Raw genomic sequence first — 20,747 nt, 5'->3', positions numbered from 1 at the left:
CCATAATTTATATGGAAATTCAAATGTACCAAATAGCCAAAACAATTGTGAAAAAGAAGAATAAAAGTTAGAGGACTTCGAAATCAGGACATTACCTGATTTCAAATCTTGATGTAAAACTGCAGTGATGAAGACAGTGTGGTACTATCATAAGGACAGGCTTATAGATCGCCTATAAGTTTATGAAACAAACATATTCATATTTTTATTTTTTTGTTGTTGTTGAACCTGTTCACTGCACTCCTAATGTCGACAATAGAAGAGATTTGATAGTCCAGCAATAAACCCTTATATATATGGTCAATCAATACATGACAAAGGTGACAAGACAATCCAATAGAAGGAAAGCTTATTATTGGGTAGCTTATTGTTAGTGTATAGAAACAGAACTGATTGTTATACAACTCAACAGGAAAAAAGCAAATAACTTGATTTTTAGAATATTTGAATATATATTTCTCCACAGAAGACATACACATGGCCAACAGGTATATGAAAAGGTGCTCAGCATCACTAATCATCAGGGAAATGCAAATCAAAACCTCTGTGAGATGACCACTATCATCTCACCCCTGTTAGGATGGCTATTATGAAAATGAAACAAAAACAAAAGTTAAGAAATGTTGTTGAGGATGTGAGGAAATCAGAACGCTAGTACACCATTGGTGGTCATGGAAAATGATGCAGCTGCTATAGAACACAGTAGAAAGGTTCTTGAAAAAGTTAAAAACAGAACTACCATGTGATCCAGCAACCTCACTCCTGGGCGTATATCCCAAAGAATTAAAACCAGAATCTCAAAAAGATATCTGAACTCTCATCTTTTCTGAAGCATTATTCACAATAGCCAAGATATCAAAACAGCATAGCTGTGCATGGAATAATGCACGGATTAAGAAAAGGTGGTCTATGCATACAGGGAATATTATTTGGCCTAAAAAGGGAAGAATGTCCTGCCGTATTTGACAACATATATGAACCTGGAAGACATTATGCTAAGTGAAATAAGCCAGTCACCAAAGGGCAAACACTGAATAATTCCATTTATATGAGGTGTCTGAGATAGTCAAACTCATAGAACCAGAGTGTAGAATGGTAGTTACCAGGGGCTGGGCGAAGGGGGAACTGGGAGTTGCTGTTAATAAGTATAAGGTTTCAGTTATATAATATAAATAAGTTCTAAAGATCTGCTGTACAACATAATGCCTGTACTGTGCACTTAAATTATTATTAAGAGGGTAGGTCTTAAGTGTGCCTACCATAAGAAGAAGAAGAAGGAGAAAGTGAAGAAGAAGAAAGAAAAAATGAAGGGGCATGAGCAAGCTTTTGGAGTTGATGCATATAGTTGTTACCTTGATTATGGGGATGGCTTCATGGTTGTATGCTTATATCCCAATTCATCACATTGTATACAGATGCCCCTCACCTTAGGATGGGGTTATGTCCTGATAAACCCATCATAAATTGAAAATGTTATGAGTCAAAAGTACATTTTCAATTAATGATATTTTCAATTTACAGTGAGTATATCCAGATATAACCCCATCATAAGTCCAGGATTATACTAAATGTGTATCGCTTTTGCACCATGGTAAACTTCAAAATTGTAAGTCAAACCATCATAGTAAGTCGAGGAAGATCTGTTTGTTAATTATGGACCCTTCATGTATACCTTAAATACTTAATAAAGCTGTTAAATGAAAATTAAAAGTTGACTGGGCACATGGCTCATGCCTATAATCTCAGTGCTTTGGGAGGCCAAGGCAAGAGGATTGCTTGAGGCCAGGAGTTCAAGACCAGCTTGGGCACATAGCAACATACCATCTCTACATAAAATTAAAAATTTAGCCAACTGTGGTGGTGTAAGCCTGTAGTCCTAGATACTCAGGAGGCTGAGTTGGGAGAATTTCTTGATCCCAGGAGTTCGAGGTTACAGTGAGCTATAATCATGCCACCACGCTCTAGGAGACCCTGTCTCAAAATAAATATTAAAGTTTTAAAAAATATTGGTATCTCAATGTTCCTCATTATCCACTGTATTTAAGGTTTAGCTATTTATGCTTGATGCCTCACAAGGTAATCTTATTTTTCTCCTTGATATTTTTATGATGCAAATTTACTGTATATATGACACAAATTTGTGTATGCAATATTTTCTAGCTAATGGCCTTTTATTTTACTCTCATTTTCATTATGCTTTTCCTGTTAAGTCATATAGCAAATAAATTGTGTGGCATTTTCTTAGCAACTATTAATTCTCTCAGAATGGGAACACAATTCTCTCATATACTCAGCTGGAAGGTAATGATGGTCAGCTCCCAGTGGAGAAAAAGAAACTCCCTTCGGTTTTCATAAACATACAGAGAAATTTTCTCCTAAATGCTATGTCAGTCTGCTGTATGTCCTATTGATCTAAGAACCAGAGAACATATATTTTAGTTTACACTGCCTTGACTCTGTTGTACATGGCTAGGTCTGTTTAAAAAAGAAATCCTTGGAGATACCTTTTGGATTCTAGTATTTTTAAATGTATGCTTAGCTAAGTGAAGTGGTCTACTTCATGGGTCGAAACCAATCTTGAGTGTAATCTATTAGGTAGACTCCCTAAGTTCATCTGTACCTTGTACCAAATTTTTAATGAATTTAGTAATTGATATGGATGGAAAAGAAATAATACACTAATAAAGTTCATGCAGAATCAAATTTTAATGCCCAGAGATAATGTAGTAGAAGATATTACCTGTCCATTTCTCTGGACTTATCTCCTGCAACTCTCCATTTTTCTCTCTAAACCTTAGCCATGCTGGTCTAGTTTCAATTCCTCTGAATCGCTAAGTATTTTTCTACCCTAATAAAAGCTAGTTGCTTTGTCTTTTACCATCTGTATTCCAGCTGATATATAGTTTTCAGGGCTCAATTTCAATGTTACTTACTCAGAGGGACTCACTGTTACAACCACCACACCCTTTTCAATCTAAGTAAGATCCACTGCTCTTCTTAGAAACAGGTTACATTCCAAATGACTATAAATGCTTTTGTTCTTAGACCCTATGTCTCCACTCAAAAGACCGATAGATATTCAGTTAAGCACTTTGAGAAAATTCTAAATGTTGATGACCTTGATTATTACTGTTTTTATTACTTCTTTTCTATGTTTTCCCAGGACTCTCAACAAGTTTGCTTTGCTTTTGTACTTACGACATGTCATGAGATTAATAATGTATAGAAAACATTTCAAAAATACAGAGGAGACACATCTTAGTCTAAAGTTAGACATGATACCAAAAACTGTAGTAACTATAGCTGACCACTGACCCCGTTTCTTCATGGAAAGTAAAATTTGATGCATATTTGCCTTTAGGATCAACATATCTATAAAAGTTCTGAAAGTGAAAGTTTGTAAAAAAGGAGTACTCTCATAACAGTCTTAATTTCTTTCTTTATATATGTATGGTTTGTATTAAACTCCTTTGTATGATTAGTGGTTTAATGTTGATACTACCCATGATACCATAAGCTAGGTGTATGGACTGGATCTATTTTGTTCACTCCTGAATATCCAGCAAAAATAGTATAGTGCCTGGCACTTAGTAGATGTGTAATAAATGTTTGGTGAATGCATAGCTACACTTCAATGCTTATCGCATTTTAATCCCAGCTACTCGGAGGCTGAGGCAGGAGAATCGTCTGAACCCAGGAGGTGGAGGTTGCAGTGAACCGAGATCTCGCCACTGCACTCCAGCCTGGGTGACAGAGCGAGACTCCATCTCAACAAATTTAAAAAAAAAATTTTTTTTTACGAAACCCATTCATGTATCTATATCACTGACTAGCCTGCCAACGTTTTGTTAACTACCTGTAGCATGTAAAAGTTAACTAATATGTAGCAAAATCAGTACCTGGTATGTGGTAGATGCTCAAATATTTGTTGATAATAAAAACAGTAAATTAATGACCGGCAAGCTTGCCTCAGTGAAATATAATCTGTAAGTGAGCAGTGTGTATATCATTTGAAGTTGCCCTACTTAGTCTAGCATATCACAGAGATTCCCAGTAAATATTTAGGCAGTTCATTAACTCTAAAAGTTGGCCCTCATAAGTGATTGGCCTACATTATTCACCTTCCTCTGTCTCTAATAAATTCATTGGCAAATTTCTGAACTCCAACTGGAATGTTTGTGGTGGATTTCTTCAGATCTAATGGATTATTTCAAATTTCATTTTATATTGGATTATTTACTTGTCTGAGGTATTTATAATGACAAACTTGATGTGCATGATAAGCTGTCATTACTTATGCCCGGTGACAAGGACATATTATTTTTCTCCAAAAAAATTATCTTGGCCGGGCGCAGTGGCTCACGCCTGTAATCCCAGCACTTTGGGAGGCCGAGGCAGGCAGATCACAAGGTCAAGAGATCGAGACCATCCTGGCAGACATGGTGAAACCCCATCTCTACTAAAAATACAAAAAAAAAAAAAAAAAAAAAAAAGGAGTAGTGGCGGGCGCCTGTAGTCCCAGCTACTTGGGAGGCAGAAGCAGAAGAATTGCTTGAACCCGGGAGGTGGAGGTTGCAATGAACCAGATCGTACCACTGCACTCCAGCCTGGTGACAGAGCAAGACTCCATCTCAAACTTTTTTGAGTTACCATATGAGCTAAACTGTGGATGTTCAGTTGTTCTACAATGGTTATTTGGTTATTAAACTTTTTGTCATAGCATCTCCTTCATACTCTTAAAAGTTATTCAGCATTCCAAAGAGCTTCTGTTTATATAGATTGCCATATTTAAAATTAAAAGTGATAATTCTTCAAAATATTTACCTATTCACTCATTTTCAAATTGCATGTTGAAATAAATAAATGTTTACTTTTTAAACTATATTTTCTACAACAGAAACAATATAGTGAGAAGAGTGATCTTGTTTTACATTTTTGCAAATCTCTTTAAAAGTTAGCTTAAGAGAAGACAGCTGGTTCTTATATCTGTTTCTTCACCGAATGTGCTGTCATATCTTGCATCATGTAGCCTCTGAAAAACTCATAAGAGAATGAGAGAGGAAAAAGTCAAATAACATCTTAGTATCATTATGAAAATGATCCAGACCTCACAGCACCACTGCATGGGTCTCAGGGACTCCCAGGGGTCCCCAGACCACATTTAAGGAAATGCTGTTTAAGGGAGTATAACTATTTTTGTACCTCCTGTGGCTATATTCTTTTAAAGAATAGTAACCTGTGTTTCTGAAGAACTTAGCTGCAATTATGTGAAGATTTTAAATAAGTGAAACGGAAATACCCTTTGCCTTTCTGCTCCAGGATGAAAGTGATGATGAAAATGTTCCCTTTTCTTTCTCTCTCTCTTTCTCTCTCTCTCTCTCTCTCTCTCTCTCTGGGGAACTTCGTGTTTCCTTCTCTATATAATGTATTTATATTCCACTGGAAACATACATAGTGTGAGAAAATTGATGACATTTTTCTGGTGGGTGGAAATAATTACTACCACGAGGAATTCAAAATAGAGACACGCTAATAAAAATCACCATGAAGCCTAGAGGAAAAAAAAAACTGAGTAACAAAAAAGGAGGTGAAATTATAAAATAAATGATAAAGTTGGTTGTGGGTTAGGAACAAAGAGAAAAAATAAAGAAAGAAACTGGTGTAATGTAAAAGCCAAGACAAGAAAAGTGAGGCAGCGGCATAGGTCTTTTGACTGTTTTCCATGTTTGATTCTAAGGTAAGTAGACATAGTTTTTCAGAGTTGGAAATGTTCATATATTTAAACAGAATTAATGTTTATAATCAGATGTAATGTCTAGTTTTTCTATGTATCCTGTGAAATAAGAATTGTGTAAGGTGCCCATGATTGTTTCAAGGGGTGAGGAGTAGTTCTAATTATCATAGACATTTTCATGACTTCACATACCACTGGTTTATAAAGATTATACAAATTTTCTTATGTCAGAATTCTCATATCTTTAATTCCCTAGTAGGTGTTTAAGAAAAGAGATTTATCACATAGCAGATGGTGGTAAACTTGAGTAAAGTGCCAGATAATAAATGTTTTTGGCTTTGTGGGCCATTCAATCTTTGCTGCAACTATTCAACTTTGCTATTATAACATGAAAGTAATCATAGACAATATGTAAATGAATGAGTGTAGCTCTGTTCCAATAAAACTTTATTTACAAAAACAGGTGGTGAGCACAACTTGGCTCATGAGCCATAGTTTACAAACACTTGGTATATAGCTTTCACTGGTTGAATTTAGTTAATTTTATACGGAACCTGCCTCCCATACACACACACTTTGTTCTTCATGGAAAATCTCCCCAGACTACTATGAATAATGTTATTACTTGGAGATATACAATTAAGATGATGTCATTAGGAGATTATTAATATAGGAACTAAGCAAATACTATATGCTAAGTACTGAGGATAGGGTGTGATAACAATAGATAGAAAATCTGCAATATTTTGATGAACATGGGAGATTACAGTATTTCCTGTGATAGAAACATTATGAGGGCCTATGGGACTACATAACAGGACCTATGACCTATACTTGGGTTGGGGATGTCTAATTAATCAAGGAAAACTTTGTAGAGGAAGTGACGTCTAACCTGAGATCGGAAAGGTCAACCTGGACCTACCTAGATGAAGATGTATGGAAGGACATCCCAGGCAGAGGGAACATTGTATGTTAAATCCTGATTTGGAAGAGTAAGTTGTTCCATGAACTACACAGTGCAAAGAAAGATGAAGAAATAGAAGTAGAGACCAGATCACAAAGGGCTTTTTGACTCATGTTAGAGAAGTTATATTTTATCCCATTGGCACTAGGAAGTTGTTGAGTATATGAGGACATGATCAGCAACATATTTTAGAAAGATCTCTTATTCTCAAATGTAAAGGATGGATAAGAAGGAGATAAGGTAGGAGGCAGGAGCTAATTAGAAAGCAGTCTCAGAGAGGCTGTCAGAAATCAGAGCACAATGGCTATTATTAAAAAGTCACATCCTCTCCAGCACCTGTTGTTTCCTGACTTTTTAATGATCGCCATTCTAACTGGTGTGAGATGGTATCTCATTGTGGTTTTGATTTGCATTTCTCTGATGGCCAGTGATGATGAGCATTTTTTCATGTGTCTGTTGGCTGTATGAATGTCTTCTTTTGAGAAATGTCTGTTCATATCCTTTGCCCACTTTTTGATGGGGTTGTTTGTTTTTTTCTTGTAAATGTGTTTGAGTTCTTTGTAGGTTCTGGATATTAGCCCTTTGTCAGAGGAGTAGATTGCAAACATTTTCTCCCGTTCTGTAGGTTGCCTGTTCACTCTGATGGTAGTTTCTTTTGCTGTGCAGAAGCTCTTTAATTTAATGAGATCCCATTTGTCAATTTTGGCTTTTGCTGCCATTGCTTTTGGTGTTTTAGACATGAAGTCTTTGCCCATGCCTATGTCCTGAATGGTACTACCTGGGTTTTCCTCTAGGATTTTTATGGTATTAGGTCTAACATTTAAGTCTCTAATCCATCTTGAATTAATTTTCGTATAAGGAGTAAGGAAAGGATCCAGTTTCAGCTTTCTACTTATGGCTAGCCAATTTTCCCAGCACCATTTATTAAATAGGGAATCCTTTCCCCATTTCTTGTTTCTCTCAGGTTTGTCAAAGATCACATGGCTGTAGATGTGTGGTATTATTACACTGTTGGTGGGATTGTAAACTAGTTCAACCATTATGGAAAACAGTATGGCGATTCCTCAAGGATCTAGAACTAGATGTACCATATGACCCAGCCATCCCATTACTGGGTATATACCCAAAGGATTATAAATTATGCTGCTATAAAGACACATGCACACATATGTTTATTGCAGCACTATTCACAATAGCAAAGACTTGGAATCAACCCAAATGTCCATCAGTGACAGACTGGATTAAAAAATGTGGCACATATACACCATGGAATACTATGCAGCCATCAAAAAGGATGAGTTTGCGTCCTTTGTAGGGACATGGATGCAGCTGGAAACCATCATTCTTAGCAAACTATCACAAGAACAGAAAACCAAACACCGCATGTTCTCATTCATAGGTGGGAACTGAACAATAAGATCACTTGGACTCAGGAAGGGGAACATCACACACAGGGGCCTATCATGGGGAGGGGGGAGGGGGGAGGGATTGCATTGGGAGTTATACCTGATGTAAATGATGAGTTGATGGGTGCAGCACAGCAACATGGCACAAGTATACATATGTAACAAACCTGCACGTTATGCACATGGACCCTACAACTTAAAGTATAATAATAATAAATAAATTTTAAAAAAATAAAAAATAAATAAATAAAAAGTCAAAAACAACAGATGCTGGTGAGGCTTCAGAGAAAAGGGAATGCTTATACACTGTTAATGGGAATGTAAATGAGTTTAGGCACTGTGGAGAGCAGTTTGAAAATTTCTCAAAGAACTTAAAAGAGAGCTGCCATTCAGCCCAGCAGTCTCATTACTGGGTATATTTTTCTAGTGGAGTCATCCATTGAACTTGACAGAGGAGCAGGTTTAGGCAAGAAGATGATGGTGCTTGAATGTCTGGGAAGGGAAAAATTGAACTGGGGTTGAAATCAGAAAAAAAAACAGTTTGAAGTTATACCCTCTTAATTGCATTTTCTACCAGATGATAATGGCTTTGTGACAGGCTTTACTGATAGGTGATGTAACTCTGCCTCTTATAGATGAAGATCCAAGGCATCCTCAGATTTCCCCGAAGCCTGTTTCAGCAACTGTGTAGACAGCACACACAAAAATCTAGGTGGAAGTCCTGGGGCTCAGTTAGTTGATTGGATCTATTAAAGTAGCATTGGAGAACACAGCTCAGAGATTTCCCAAACATATTACTCTATAATTTCTTTTTATCTAGTTTTTGGGATAGGGATTATAAAAGCTTTGAGATTCTAGATGGAATCTCTGAATAGAAGGCTTTTTGGCCACATCTAGTACTCTCCTTTCCTCATTCCATTTCCAAACTCCTTGTTCACTTCTTCTTTGTTTTTAGGACATTCTTACTACATGCCTTCCTCAAGATCTTTGTACTTGTTTTCTCTGCTTAGGGCATTCTTTCCCACAATAGTTGCATGGCTTTCTCCCCTCACTTCTTTATTTCCGTATTACCTATCTTCATTAAAGCTGCTATAAAAAATAAAAACCCACACCTCAGTGGCTTAACATAATAGAAAGTTTCCATTCATGCAAACTTTACAAAAGTTCTCTGGTCAACAAATAGCTTTCCTCCAAATGGTGAATCAGGGGGACCCAGGGTACTTCGCTTTTGTGGCTCTGATGTCTTTAACATATGGATTTCAAAATCACTGTGCTCTTGTACATTAGACTAAAAAAAAACAAGGAACATTACATATGGTGGTGATGGTTAGTGGAGGTGGGGTTATGAGCCAGGCTTCATATTCATGAGCATCACTTTTGCTAACACTCCATTGGCTCGAACTCAGTCATGTAGCCACACTAATGGCAAGGGAGACTGGAAAATGACAGCTAGCTGAACAATTAAGAGAAATGAGTAAACTTGTCTAATGGGCAGCTATCCAGTCCCTACCATGAGGACTTTACTCAAATGTCTCCTTCTCCATGGAGCCTTCTATGATTACCCTTTATAAAATCACAACTGCTCCCCATCTTCCCCTCAATATTTCCATCCTTTTCCATGCTTCATTTTTTTCCTCTGTAGCACTTACTATATTATAATCTATAGATTTTCTTTCTTTATCTTGTTTACTGTCTGCCTCCCCTTCATCCCAATCAAACGGAAGGTCCATGAGACAGGGATTGCTGCCGATATTCATGGCCATATCATTGGACACTAGTAGACCCTCAATAAATGGCTGTTACATTGTGATTACATATATGCCTCACATAGAAGTAGTCTCATCTGGTGGCACTTTTACTCATACATTGACAATAATTCTCCATTGTTTTTTCCCCAGCAAAATTTGTCAAGGTAGTTTGTCAGTAGAGAGAAATACAGTTGTCAGGTGGCTCATCAAAAGTTCGATTTTGAGTAGTCCCCCCGTGTACTCATAATGTTTTATAAGTACTTTTATCTATGTAAGCATATGGGCTTAGACACAATTCTAGGATTAAAATAGAAAGTTCTGTATCCATATTTCCCTTTTTTATACCTCCTTTTATGTTCTCTATCATTGTTTTGACTGCCGTTAGTGAAGCACTAGGCTAAATCTTGGGTTTCTGAGAAAAAAATTTAATCCTCACAACCACACTATAAAGTGTTTATTGTTCTAATTTTAAGATGAGGAAACTGAGGGCTAAAGACATTAAGTAACTCACCCATGTTCACATACTCAGCTGATAACTGGCAGCATTTAGATTTGGACTTACTTTCCATACAGATATTCACATTGCTAACCTTCAGGTTTTCCCTCATCATTTTCCATATCTACCCAAAAGTTGCTAATCATTTCCTTAATAGTGAGGCATAAATGACTGAGAAATCTTGACATATTATCCCCCTCAGGAGCACTTCATTCCCACAAGACACAAACTTTAGGGAAAATGAACAAATGTCTAATTGTATAACTCAAGCACCACCAGGTATGGTAGACATGTTGGCTTAAAAATAAAGTTGATGCTTGGGTTCTGATTCCGATAATGACCTATGGAGGGTATGGCCTGAGAAGGTTACTAGGTGTGCCTACAAATGAATGTTTTGTTTTGGTTTTCCCTTGGAAAGAGTAAACTTATGCTTGAATCCTTCTAAAGTTTCTCAAATTACAAGATGGTCATTTATTTTACTTCAATCAAAACAACAAAGTACTGTCTGGGAAAGATGTATTGCCTTGACTTATTCTCAATTTATGCTTATTTTGGAGGCTTGTAGAAGTAACCTGATAGAGGAGGGGAAAAAAAACAGTGGGAGAAAATAAACTTAACACAGTTTAGGTATTGACCTTGGTGGTATGACATCACAATTGCAAGAGTTGGATGCCATTGTAAACAAGCTATGGAAAGAATACTGTTAAAAGTAACTCATTAAGTGGTTACATGGTGTAGCTCATGGACATATGGCACAGGAAAAAGATAAAGCTGTCTTTACATAACATAAAACTGTATTCTGTTATATAAATGTGTACTTGTGGCTTGGAATAAAATTCCTAGTGAAACATTACTTCTAAATTCAGCAGTACTGTACCTCAGGCCACATGGATGTAAGTAAAGATGATACCCTCTGGAAAACTGAGTTAGGCAACACCAAATGCATCCATGAGGATGCAAATTTCAATGTTGAAGGTGCCAGTGAAGAATTTGAACAAAATTGTTGCATGAAATATGAGTGAAGAAATGTGATAGAATGATGTAATATTTTGTACTGTATAATTTTAAAGTAGTACACACAAGCAAAGTAATGAATTAAGCATTATATGTAAACAGGTGATAATTACATCTCCATTTCCTAAAGTTTCTATGTTAAAGGTGATCAAAAAACTTGGAGAGAGGGACTTCTCATTTGGAAAATGGGATAGTCACCTTTGGATATATGGTGTATCAGTCTCTGGAACTTCAGTTTCTCCACTGAAAGCATATAAAAGGCAATCCAAAGGATGTATGGAATATTAAAAGAGATTCAACTGTGAAACTAGCACTTTGCCTGAAACACTTGTTAGATCCCCCACCAAACTCATGCCATGTGATTTGGCAGTCTATTCATCTTACCGTAAGAGTAGCCCTACAGAAAATGTTCATTAAGAGTGAATGTTAAATTCATTGAATTTAGCAACACATGAGTAGCACTTCCTTTCTGATTATGCAAATCTCTCACCATCGTAATATGTGCTTCCTTTAATTTCATTAGGCACATTTGTAATGTAAATAGTAACAGAGCCAATATTTCAAACAGAAGCCATTCTTTAAAAAAAAAAAAAAAAAAAAAAAAAAAAAAAAAGCTAAATGTCTAAATGTATTGAAATGCTTCTAAAAGTAAAATATTTAGCACTTATTTGCAGATGGGTAATGTTAAATATCCCATTCATTATTATTACTACCACTTGTCTGAATAAATCCTACCATAAGCATTAAGCAAGTAGGTAAACAAAGAAATAACACTTCATGTGATGAATGCCAATATAAAGCACGTTTAAACTGTTCTGTCAAGAGACAAGCCTGGAAATGCTAACTGTGTTTCTTTGCTTTTCTGCAATCATCTGAATACATAAATTCAAATTGCAGCTTTTAAAACTTCAAATCGAGGCTTTTGAAATTTCAGGAAACACATGCACTCAGAAAAGCAGATTATAACAAGGTCCCAGTGGGATTTTGTCACCATCATTTTTATATTTCAAAGTATAAAAAAACAAATCTAGATAAGAAATGACTACCAAATGTTTTCATATTTAAAAGATGCTGTATTTTTAAAGAAATTAAATCACTGGAAAAAAAAGTTTTCCACAAATATTGTGTAAAAAGAAAGATGCAAAAAGCTTAGCCAAAGCTTTTACTGTTTAAGTGATGATTTATTCTGAGCGTTCTTAAGAGTTTTCTAAATTAGTATATGGTTAATATCCATAAAATCGCATGCAAGATGCTGTCTTTCAAATTGATGCTAAAGGTTAATTAGAAAATACACTTGATTATTTATAGCACACCATTGAGTCCCAGATATTCTGTGTTCAAAAACACTGTAAATATAGAAAATTTAGCAGAATTATATTGGAAAGACAGTAATTCTTCACAAATTAACTTATAATGCAATCCATTTAAAAATTTTCAGTGAGAATTATTTTATAATTTGACTGAATGATACATTACATGAGTTAGAGTAACTAAAGTAGGAGAGCAGGTTAACCTACCAGAAATTAAACATTTTAAAGCTGCAATAACTGACATAGTGTATTACTGTCACAAACATCTACAGTAGGTCAACAAGCAGAAACTTAAAATATAATGAAGAAAGCACCGTAAATCAATTCAGAAGAGATGGTGCTGGGGAAAAAAATATCCATTTCTGAAAAACTCTTGAAGGTTAGAAACAACACTATATAAACTTAAGATGGATTAAATATTTGGGTGTTCTTTTTTAACAAATGAAAGAGTAAGGATCAAGAATAAGTGAGAATATCTGATCAATGGTAAAATGGCCACAATTTTAAGGATACTATCAATGAACATAATATCAAAGAAATAAACTGTTAAATTTTATGTAGGAAAAAACTACTAAAAGGCAAAAAGGAAGCTGGAAACATTCTCAATCTATGTTTCAGATAATGTGAAAAAAAGCTCTTAAGAAAACACAGGAAAAATGGGCAACAGACATTGCAGATAATTGACAGTAGAAACTAAATAAATGACAAACGACGTTTCCAACTTTCCTATTAATAGAATGCTTAAAGTATCTATGACAAGCTTTTTATTTGTTTTATCAGGTATATAAATTATAATGCTCAATAGTGGTAAAGTGTAGTGAGACAAGTATTTTCTAACTGTTCGTGGGAGTTTATGAGTGTTCTGAGTACCAACCTTGATAAAAATTCAACAATGTGTGTCTGGATTCTTAGGATTCCCATTGTTAGCTTTTCCTTCTTACTCCAGCAGATATGTGATTCAAAATGTATAAACAAATGTGTTTATTGTAGGGTTATTCATTATAATAAAAAATGAAAGCAAACAAAATTCCTAATAATACAATAATGGTGAAATATAGGGTACCCCTATATATCTTATTACTAGGATCTTTAAAAAATCTAGTTTTTAAAGAGTAATTAATGACCTACAGAGATATAGTCAAATAATAAATGAAGAAAATAAGCATACAATGTTTATAGAGTTTGAACCCAGTAATACATATAAATCTCAACTATAATGAATGAGCACATCTCTCCTCTTTGCTGGATATTCTTGATAGAAAAAATATGCAAGTAAATAATTTGAGACATATTTGAAAAGAGGGGAGTGTTTGATTTAGAATTTTCTAAACTTGAGAGTTATTATTATTTTTTTGTTTTGATATTACTTTTCCCTGCTCCTTAAATTTTTGTTTGTTTGGGGGGGGGGGGTGGGGTTTTCTTCTCCTTGAAATTGTCTGTTTCTAGATGAAAGTTGAAAATGTTTAAAAGCTTTGCCAATGTGTCTAGGTTTTTCAAATGTAATCAGATTTTAGCAAGATTTTACTTAACTAAAAGTATTCAGAACACTGTGCAAAATCATCTGGAGTCAAATAGTAATGGAGGCAATGATTTGCAGAGTAGAAAGAGAGAGAGAAAAAGATGAGACAGACCCTCAAAATCTAGACCCAATGAATTAAATCAGCTTGGAACATTTAAACAAATAAAGGATACCTATACTAGAAGTTTTCTTCTTCCACAATTGATTCTAAGGTCAGAATCTGAGGGGAAATGGTGCTATTCCACGTTCTAAAACAAGCTGCCAGCAATCGAGACCAGCCACTTCCCCATAGGGTTTACTCTAAAGCAACAGTGGTATTATCTGTATTCCAAGCAATTTCCAACCTCCTCTGTGCTCCGTGTCCCAGGCAAGATTAAAAAGACTCAGATTGGAAGGGATAGTAAGCTTTGCGGGAGTGCAGTGTTTTTGGTAAGGGACAGCTCCTTCTCCTTCATCTCTCTGAAGTCAAAAGTAGACATGTTGAGAGAATCACTGAGAGTAAGTATATAGACTCCAAAGAAGGAAAAAGCATCCTCTCACTTCGCTGAATGTTTGGAATCTGCAGACCTCCTTCACAGGTCTGTGTAGCTTTTGGAGAAGCCAGAAGAGCATTCTAAGCATTCCTTTGGCTTTCCATGCCTAAGCACTTAGAGTAGAAGAAGAGGAAGAACCATAAGATTAACCATACATAAGAAATCAACAAAAGGCTGTGAAATTGACTTTTCCTATTTTTCAATTTAAATAAGAGAGAATTGTCAATGATTAAAATTCATAAAATGAAGAAAGAATGGACTCAGAAAATAGCAAACATGAAATGTTAATTATTAGTTCAAAAGTTAGTTTACTATGTTTTCTCCGCCTACCGATTGCTAATGACTAAAGTCCTTATTTCCAGCTTTCGTCTCTCCCCTGAGCTCCAGATCTCTTGATTTTTTAAACTAGCAGTTTCCCCAAAATATATGAGACAACAAAATATACTCTCAGCTGAAGTAAATAGTATTCATCTTCCCAGCCAGATAAGGTAGAAGTACTTCTAGATCAGATGTTATATTCAGGATAGGTTAAAAACAGACTCTGGTCCCAGTGTCCCAGGGATGAACAATGGATGTGCTTATTTCACATTGCATGCCTGTATCAAAATATCTCATGTACCCTACAAATACATACACTTACTATGTCCCTACAAAAGTTAAAAACAATACATCATAAATATTTGTAAAATAAGTGAATAAATGTATAAATGAATTTAAAGGAAATAGACAGAGGGGAGAATGTAACTTTACATGTCCCAGAACAGACTTTGAGCAGGCTCTTATCATATAGGAAAACTGAATATATGCAAGCATAAGTCCAATAACCAGATTCCGATTTACAGAATGATTGTAACTGTAGTTCTCTCAAGGCCCAGTCTTTTAACAGGCTGTGTCTTATTCCTGCAACATGCTGATCTATCTTCATGCTTCAAGACTCAGATCCTTATCTTCTCTGGGATGTCTCCCAAGCACTGCCCCAGAAATAACTTCTCCTCCTACAATACTTAATCATAATCCTTGGCTTACATGCTTGTTTCTTCTCATTGACTATGAAATCCTCAAGACAAGGTATATAATCTTGGTATATAACATATACATCTTTAATCCTAATGCCCAATAGAGTTCTTGGAAGATAGTAAGCTCCCAATACACATTTGTTAATTTGAAGCAAAAAAAAAAAAAATTACCTAATCATTCAAAAAACTGAATTATCACAGATGTCCATCTAAAGTACTATATTAACACAATGAAATGCTATACAGCCAGGTTAATGAACAAACTAAAATTATATGCAACATGGATTATTGTAAACATAATGTTGTGGGGTTTTTTTGTTTTTTTTTATTATTATACTCTAAGTTCTAGGGTACATGTGCACAACGTGCAGGTTTGTTGTAAACATAATCTTGAATGAAAAAGGCAAGACACAAAGGAGTATAAGCCATATAATTCCATTTTCATAATATTCAGTACAGGCCAAATAATCAAAGTTGACAGGGTACTGGTTATACTTGGAGGTAGTGACTGCGAAGGGGTAAGAGGAGATTTCTGAGATTCTGATAATATTCTATTTCCTTCTCTGATTGTACAGTGTGTTCCATTTTTAAAAGACTATTGAGCTATACAGTTAAATTGTGCAGCGTCCTGTACGTATATTATACTTCAATTAAAAGCTTCCATGGAAGATATACATAGTTCCCAAAAGACAATAGAACAAAAAATTTTCAATTATTTTAAGCACAAACAATTGTGTTCAGCTGTCTTACAATCGAATATATAAGAATAAATTTATGGCTAATTAGCACAGAGTATATGCATTTTCATAATTAAAACTTCCACGAGTACAACATATGTTAAGTATTTAAAATCAGTTTTTCTCTTTCCTCAAATAAGGTTGTGAATCATAATTTGGAAAACAGTTCAGCATGTAATAATTTAGTGATTTTATTTTAAACCAAGCTGAAGCCACATAGAGCAGAACTGCTCAACTGAACCCTATCCAAATCCTTGACCCACAGAATTAGGAGCGGATAAAATGGATGCTACTTAAGCAAAACAAAAACTTTGTTTATACTTTTGTCCTATAATTTTCCATAAGTGTACTTTAATTAAACATTTTTAAACTTGCAACTTTAGGTTATATACTTACTTTAGTTGGTTCTCAACCAGGGACAATTTTGTCCCCACCCCCAACCCCCCAGTATATTTGGCAATGCCTTGAAACATTTTTGGTTGTCACAGTTCAGGGGCGAGGTGTTACTACTGGTATCCAATGTGTACAACAGGCCAGGGATACTGCTGAATACCCTACAATGCACAGGACAGCCCCTCACAGCAAAGAATTATCCAAACTTAAATGTTAGTAATGCTAAAGTTGAGAAACCTTGCTCTGATATCATAACATAATGTTGTTAGAATTTTTATTTTATTCATTTTTATGTATGTATGTATGTATGTATGTATGTATATATGTATGTATTTGAGATGGGGACTTTCTCTGTTGCCCAGGCTGGAGTGCAGTGGTGCGATCTTGGCTTATTGCAGCCTCTGCCTTCCAGGTTCAAGTGATTCTCCTGCCTCAGCCTCTGCAGTAGCTGGGATTACAGGCGCCTGCCACCAAGCCTGGCTAATTTTTGTATTTTTAGTACAGACGGGGTTTCACCATGTTTGCCAGGCTGGTCGCAAACTCCTGACCTCAAGTGATCCGCCCACATCGGCCTCCCAAAGTGCTAGGATTACAGGCATGAGCCACTGCACCCGGCCAGGAATTTTTGAATCAGAAATTTTCTTGACCAATTTTAATCTCTTATCATTTAGAGATTCTTGAAATACTGAAATTGCTTTGTTCAAAGTGAATGAATTTTCTTAAATTATATATTGTGAACAGCTTTTAAATTGCTTATTTTCAAATTGTTTGCCATGTTTGTTTTCCAGTTTGCATTAAAAAATAGTTTGAGAAATATGTTGTTTATAACAATTTTATTCTTCTTTCTCCAGGCTAGAAGAACAAAAGAATATCTTGTCAGAATTTCAAAGAGATTTAAATGAATTTGTTTTATGGTTGGAGGAAGCAGATAACATTGCTAGTATCCCGCTTGAACCTGGAAATGAGCAGCAACTAAAAGAAAAGCTTGAGCAAGTCAAGGTAATTTTATTTTCTCAAATCCCCCAGGGCCCACTTTTATAAAGAAGTATATGAATCTATTTTTTTAATTTAATCATTGGTTTCCTGCCCATTAGGTTATTTATAATTCCTTGCTAAAGTGTTTTTGTTGCAACTTTATTTTTTCTTAACCCTGCAGTTCTCAACCAGTGCACATAAGAACATATGTATGTATGTGTGTGTGTATTTATATATACACACACATTTCATCTATACATATAGATGTATATAATCTATGTATATAAATCACAGTTTTTATCTTAAAAACTAATTTGAAAATAATTTTAGATTTGAGAACTTCAAAACTTAATTTTTTTTTTTTTTTTTTTTTTTTTTTTGAGACGGAGTCTTGCTCTGTCACCCAGGCAGGAGTGGTGCAGTGGCCAGATCTCGGCTCACTGCAAGCTCCCCTTCCCAGGTTCACGCCATTCTCCTGCCTCAGCCTCCTGAGTAGCTGGGACTACAGGCGCCCGCCACCTCGCCCGGCTAATTTTTTGTATTTTTTAGTAGAGACGGGGTTTCACCGTGTTAGCCAGGATGGTCTCGATCTCCTGACCTCGTGATCCGCCCGTCTCGGCCTCCCAAAGTGCTGGGATTACAGGCTTGAGCCACTGCGCCCGGCCGTTCAAATAATTTTAAAAACTAAAGACCAGATTGTGGAATCATAAAATCTAAATCTAAATGGGAATCACTTTTTTAATCTGTCCTGGTTACCTACTGGAGATTTGAGAAGAGACTTTAAAAAGAAGAATCCATTTTCTTAGGGAAGATCTGGATTGCCAAATCAATATCACTACTTCAGCCTCTAATTAAAGGCATTATATCCCCCCAAAGCAATGTTTTGTTTTAGCTTGTTTGTCTGGAGGTGTAGGACGTGGTGTTGGTTCACATTCCATTTGGTTGAATAGACATCCAGCTTATTCCAGTGGCTTTTCATGCCTTCCTACTGTGATGTCTGCTTATTACGGATTACTTCCCTTGGCTGACTGACATGCTCTGATTGTGCTGTTGGATTAACTTTCATGGTTTTAGTTTTAGGAAAGCAACTCTTTTGGATCTATTTCATTTTAATTGTCAAACAGAAGGTGAAAGGGGAAGAGAAATTAATATTTAATCATTCCCTATTATGTGCCAAGTATTAGATACATGTACAGCCACTATTTTATTTAATCTTCATATCAAATTTTGACAATGGTTGCTATTATCCTCATTTTACAAGGTCACATAATTAAAGGGAAATGAAATTGCTCCTTTATCAATGATTCAGTTGCCTTATACATGTAAATCAGAGTCCAATGTCAAACATTTATTTCTGTGAAACAAGAAATTTATACCTGAACAAGAAATAAAGTATAAAAATAAAATATGGTGTAATTCAATAAACAAATATGGAGCACTGACTATATATCAGATGTTTTACTAGGTATTTGAGATTCAAAAATAGAAAAGAATGGGAATCATTTGAAGATGGTTATACCCTAGAACAATGAACTCAGTCCATTCTTGGAAATTTATCTTTCCTAAATGTACTGTGTCATATATAGTAATATAATTGATAATTCATTTGAGACATTATTTAGTGGCATTTTCTTATATAATTAATATATAGGATTCTATTTTTCTCCTGAAAGAATCTAGATCAGGCCGGGCGCGGTGGCTCAAGCCTGTAATCCCAGCACTTTGGGAGGCCGAGACGGGCGGATCACGAGGTCAGGAGATCGAGACCATCCTGGCTAACATGGTGAAACCCCGTCTCTACTAAAAAAAATACAAAAAAACTAGCCAGGCGAGGTGGCGGGGGCCTGTAGTCCCAGCTACTTGGGAGGCTAAGGCAGGAGAATGGCGTAAACCCGGGAGGCGGAGCTTGCAGTGAGCTGAGATCCGGCCACTGCACTCCAGCCTGGGCGACAGAGTGAGACGCCATCTCAAAAAAAAAAAAAAAAAAAGAATCTAGATCAGTGCTGTCAAATAGAACTTCTGTGGTGATGAAAATATTCTGCATTATCCATTTTTGTAACAACTAGTTATTTGTACCTTTTGAATGCCTGGAGAGTTGGTAGTGTGACTGAGGAACTTGAGATTTTATTTTAGCGAATTTTGATTAACTTAAATGTTGATAGTGTCGTATGGCTAATGGGTACTGTAGCAGACACTGTAACTCTAGATGACAAAAATGAATAAAACACGGTTGTTAACATCGTGGTGGTTTTGGAGGTCTTGGGAAAGGGTATACACTATATGATGGTGAATGAGTAAGAGAAATTTAGGGATATGGAGTGAAAAATGAGGATTCTAGAATGAAACTACCCAAATTTGAACCACAGCTTTGTTGCTTGCTAGATTTGTGTCCTGGGAGCTGGTATTTAACCTCTTTGTCTCAGTTTCCTTCCATATAAAATGAAGATAATAGGATCTACCTGATATAAGTATTATAATATGAAGATAAACTAAGATACTAAACATGAAAAAGTTAGCACAGTGCCTGGCACTATGTATATCGAGAGTAAACATTCTCAATGTCAGTTACCTCTTAAGATGATAATGCAGTTTCTCAGTGGCAAGCTACGGTATGCTATGGCATGCTATGATACCCAAGAGGTTGATGAATTTATTCACATTGTTCTATTTCTGATAGAGACATGTTTTCAGACACTAACTTTATTTGGAGTGTTGCTTTACCATCTCACATTTTTCTCTTAAAAAATTATGAGGGATAAAATAATCATTTTTTTCCTGCAAAGATTTATCTACTGGGGAGTGAGTGTTTCAGTCAATCAGCTCTGTGCTCAAATAGAAAACTGTTGGTATTTGAGGTACCACTGGGCCCTCGGTCAAGTCGCTTCATTTTGATAGACTAATC

The 20,747-nt window shown here is 35.7% G+C and overlaps 1 protein-coding gene across 16 annotated transcripts in view; it reads left to right on the top strand.

Moving 5' to 3' along the window:
- DMD (dystrophin) overlaps positions 1-20,747 on the top strand; it is a 2,153,717-nt gene that overhangs the window by 1,297,454 nt on the left and 835,516 nt on the right. For all 16 annotated transcript variants that reach the window (XM_015443662.3, XM_065538825.1, XM_065538826.1 and 13 more), the window contains one exon: positions 17,722-17,869. In XM_015443662.3, coding sequence (XP_015299148.3) covers positions 17,722-17,869 — 148 coding nt within the window. The remainder of the gene's footprint in view (positions 1-17,721; positions 17,870-20,747) is intronic.

Source organism: Macaca fascicularis, chromosome X (assembly GCF_037993035.2).
Source record: "Macaca fascicularis isolate 582-1 chromosome X, T2T-MFA8v1.1".
Classification (NCBI taxonomy): domain Eukaryota; kingdom Metazoa; phylum Chordata; class Mammalia; order Primates; family Cercopithecidae; genus Macaca; species Macaca fascicularis.
This window is presented reverse-complemented; position numbering and strand designations above follow the sequence as displayed.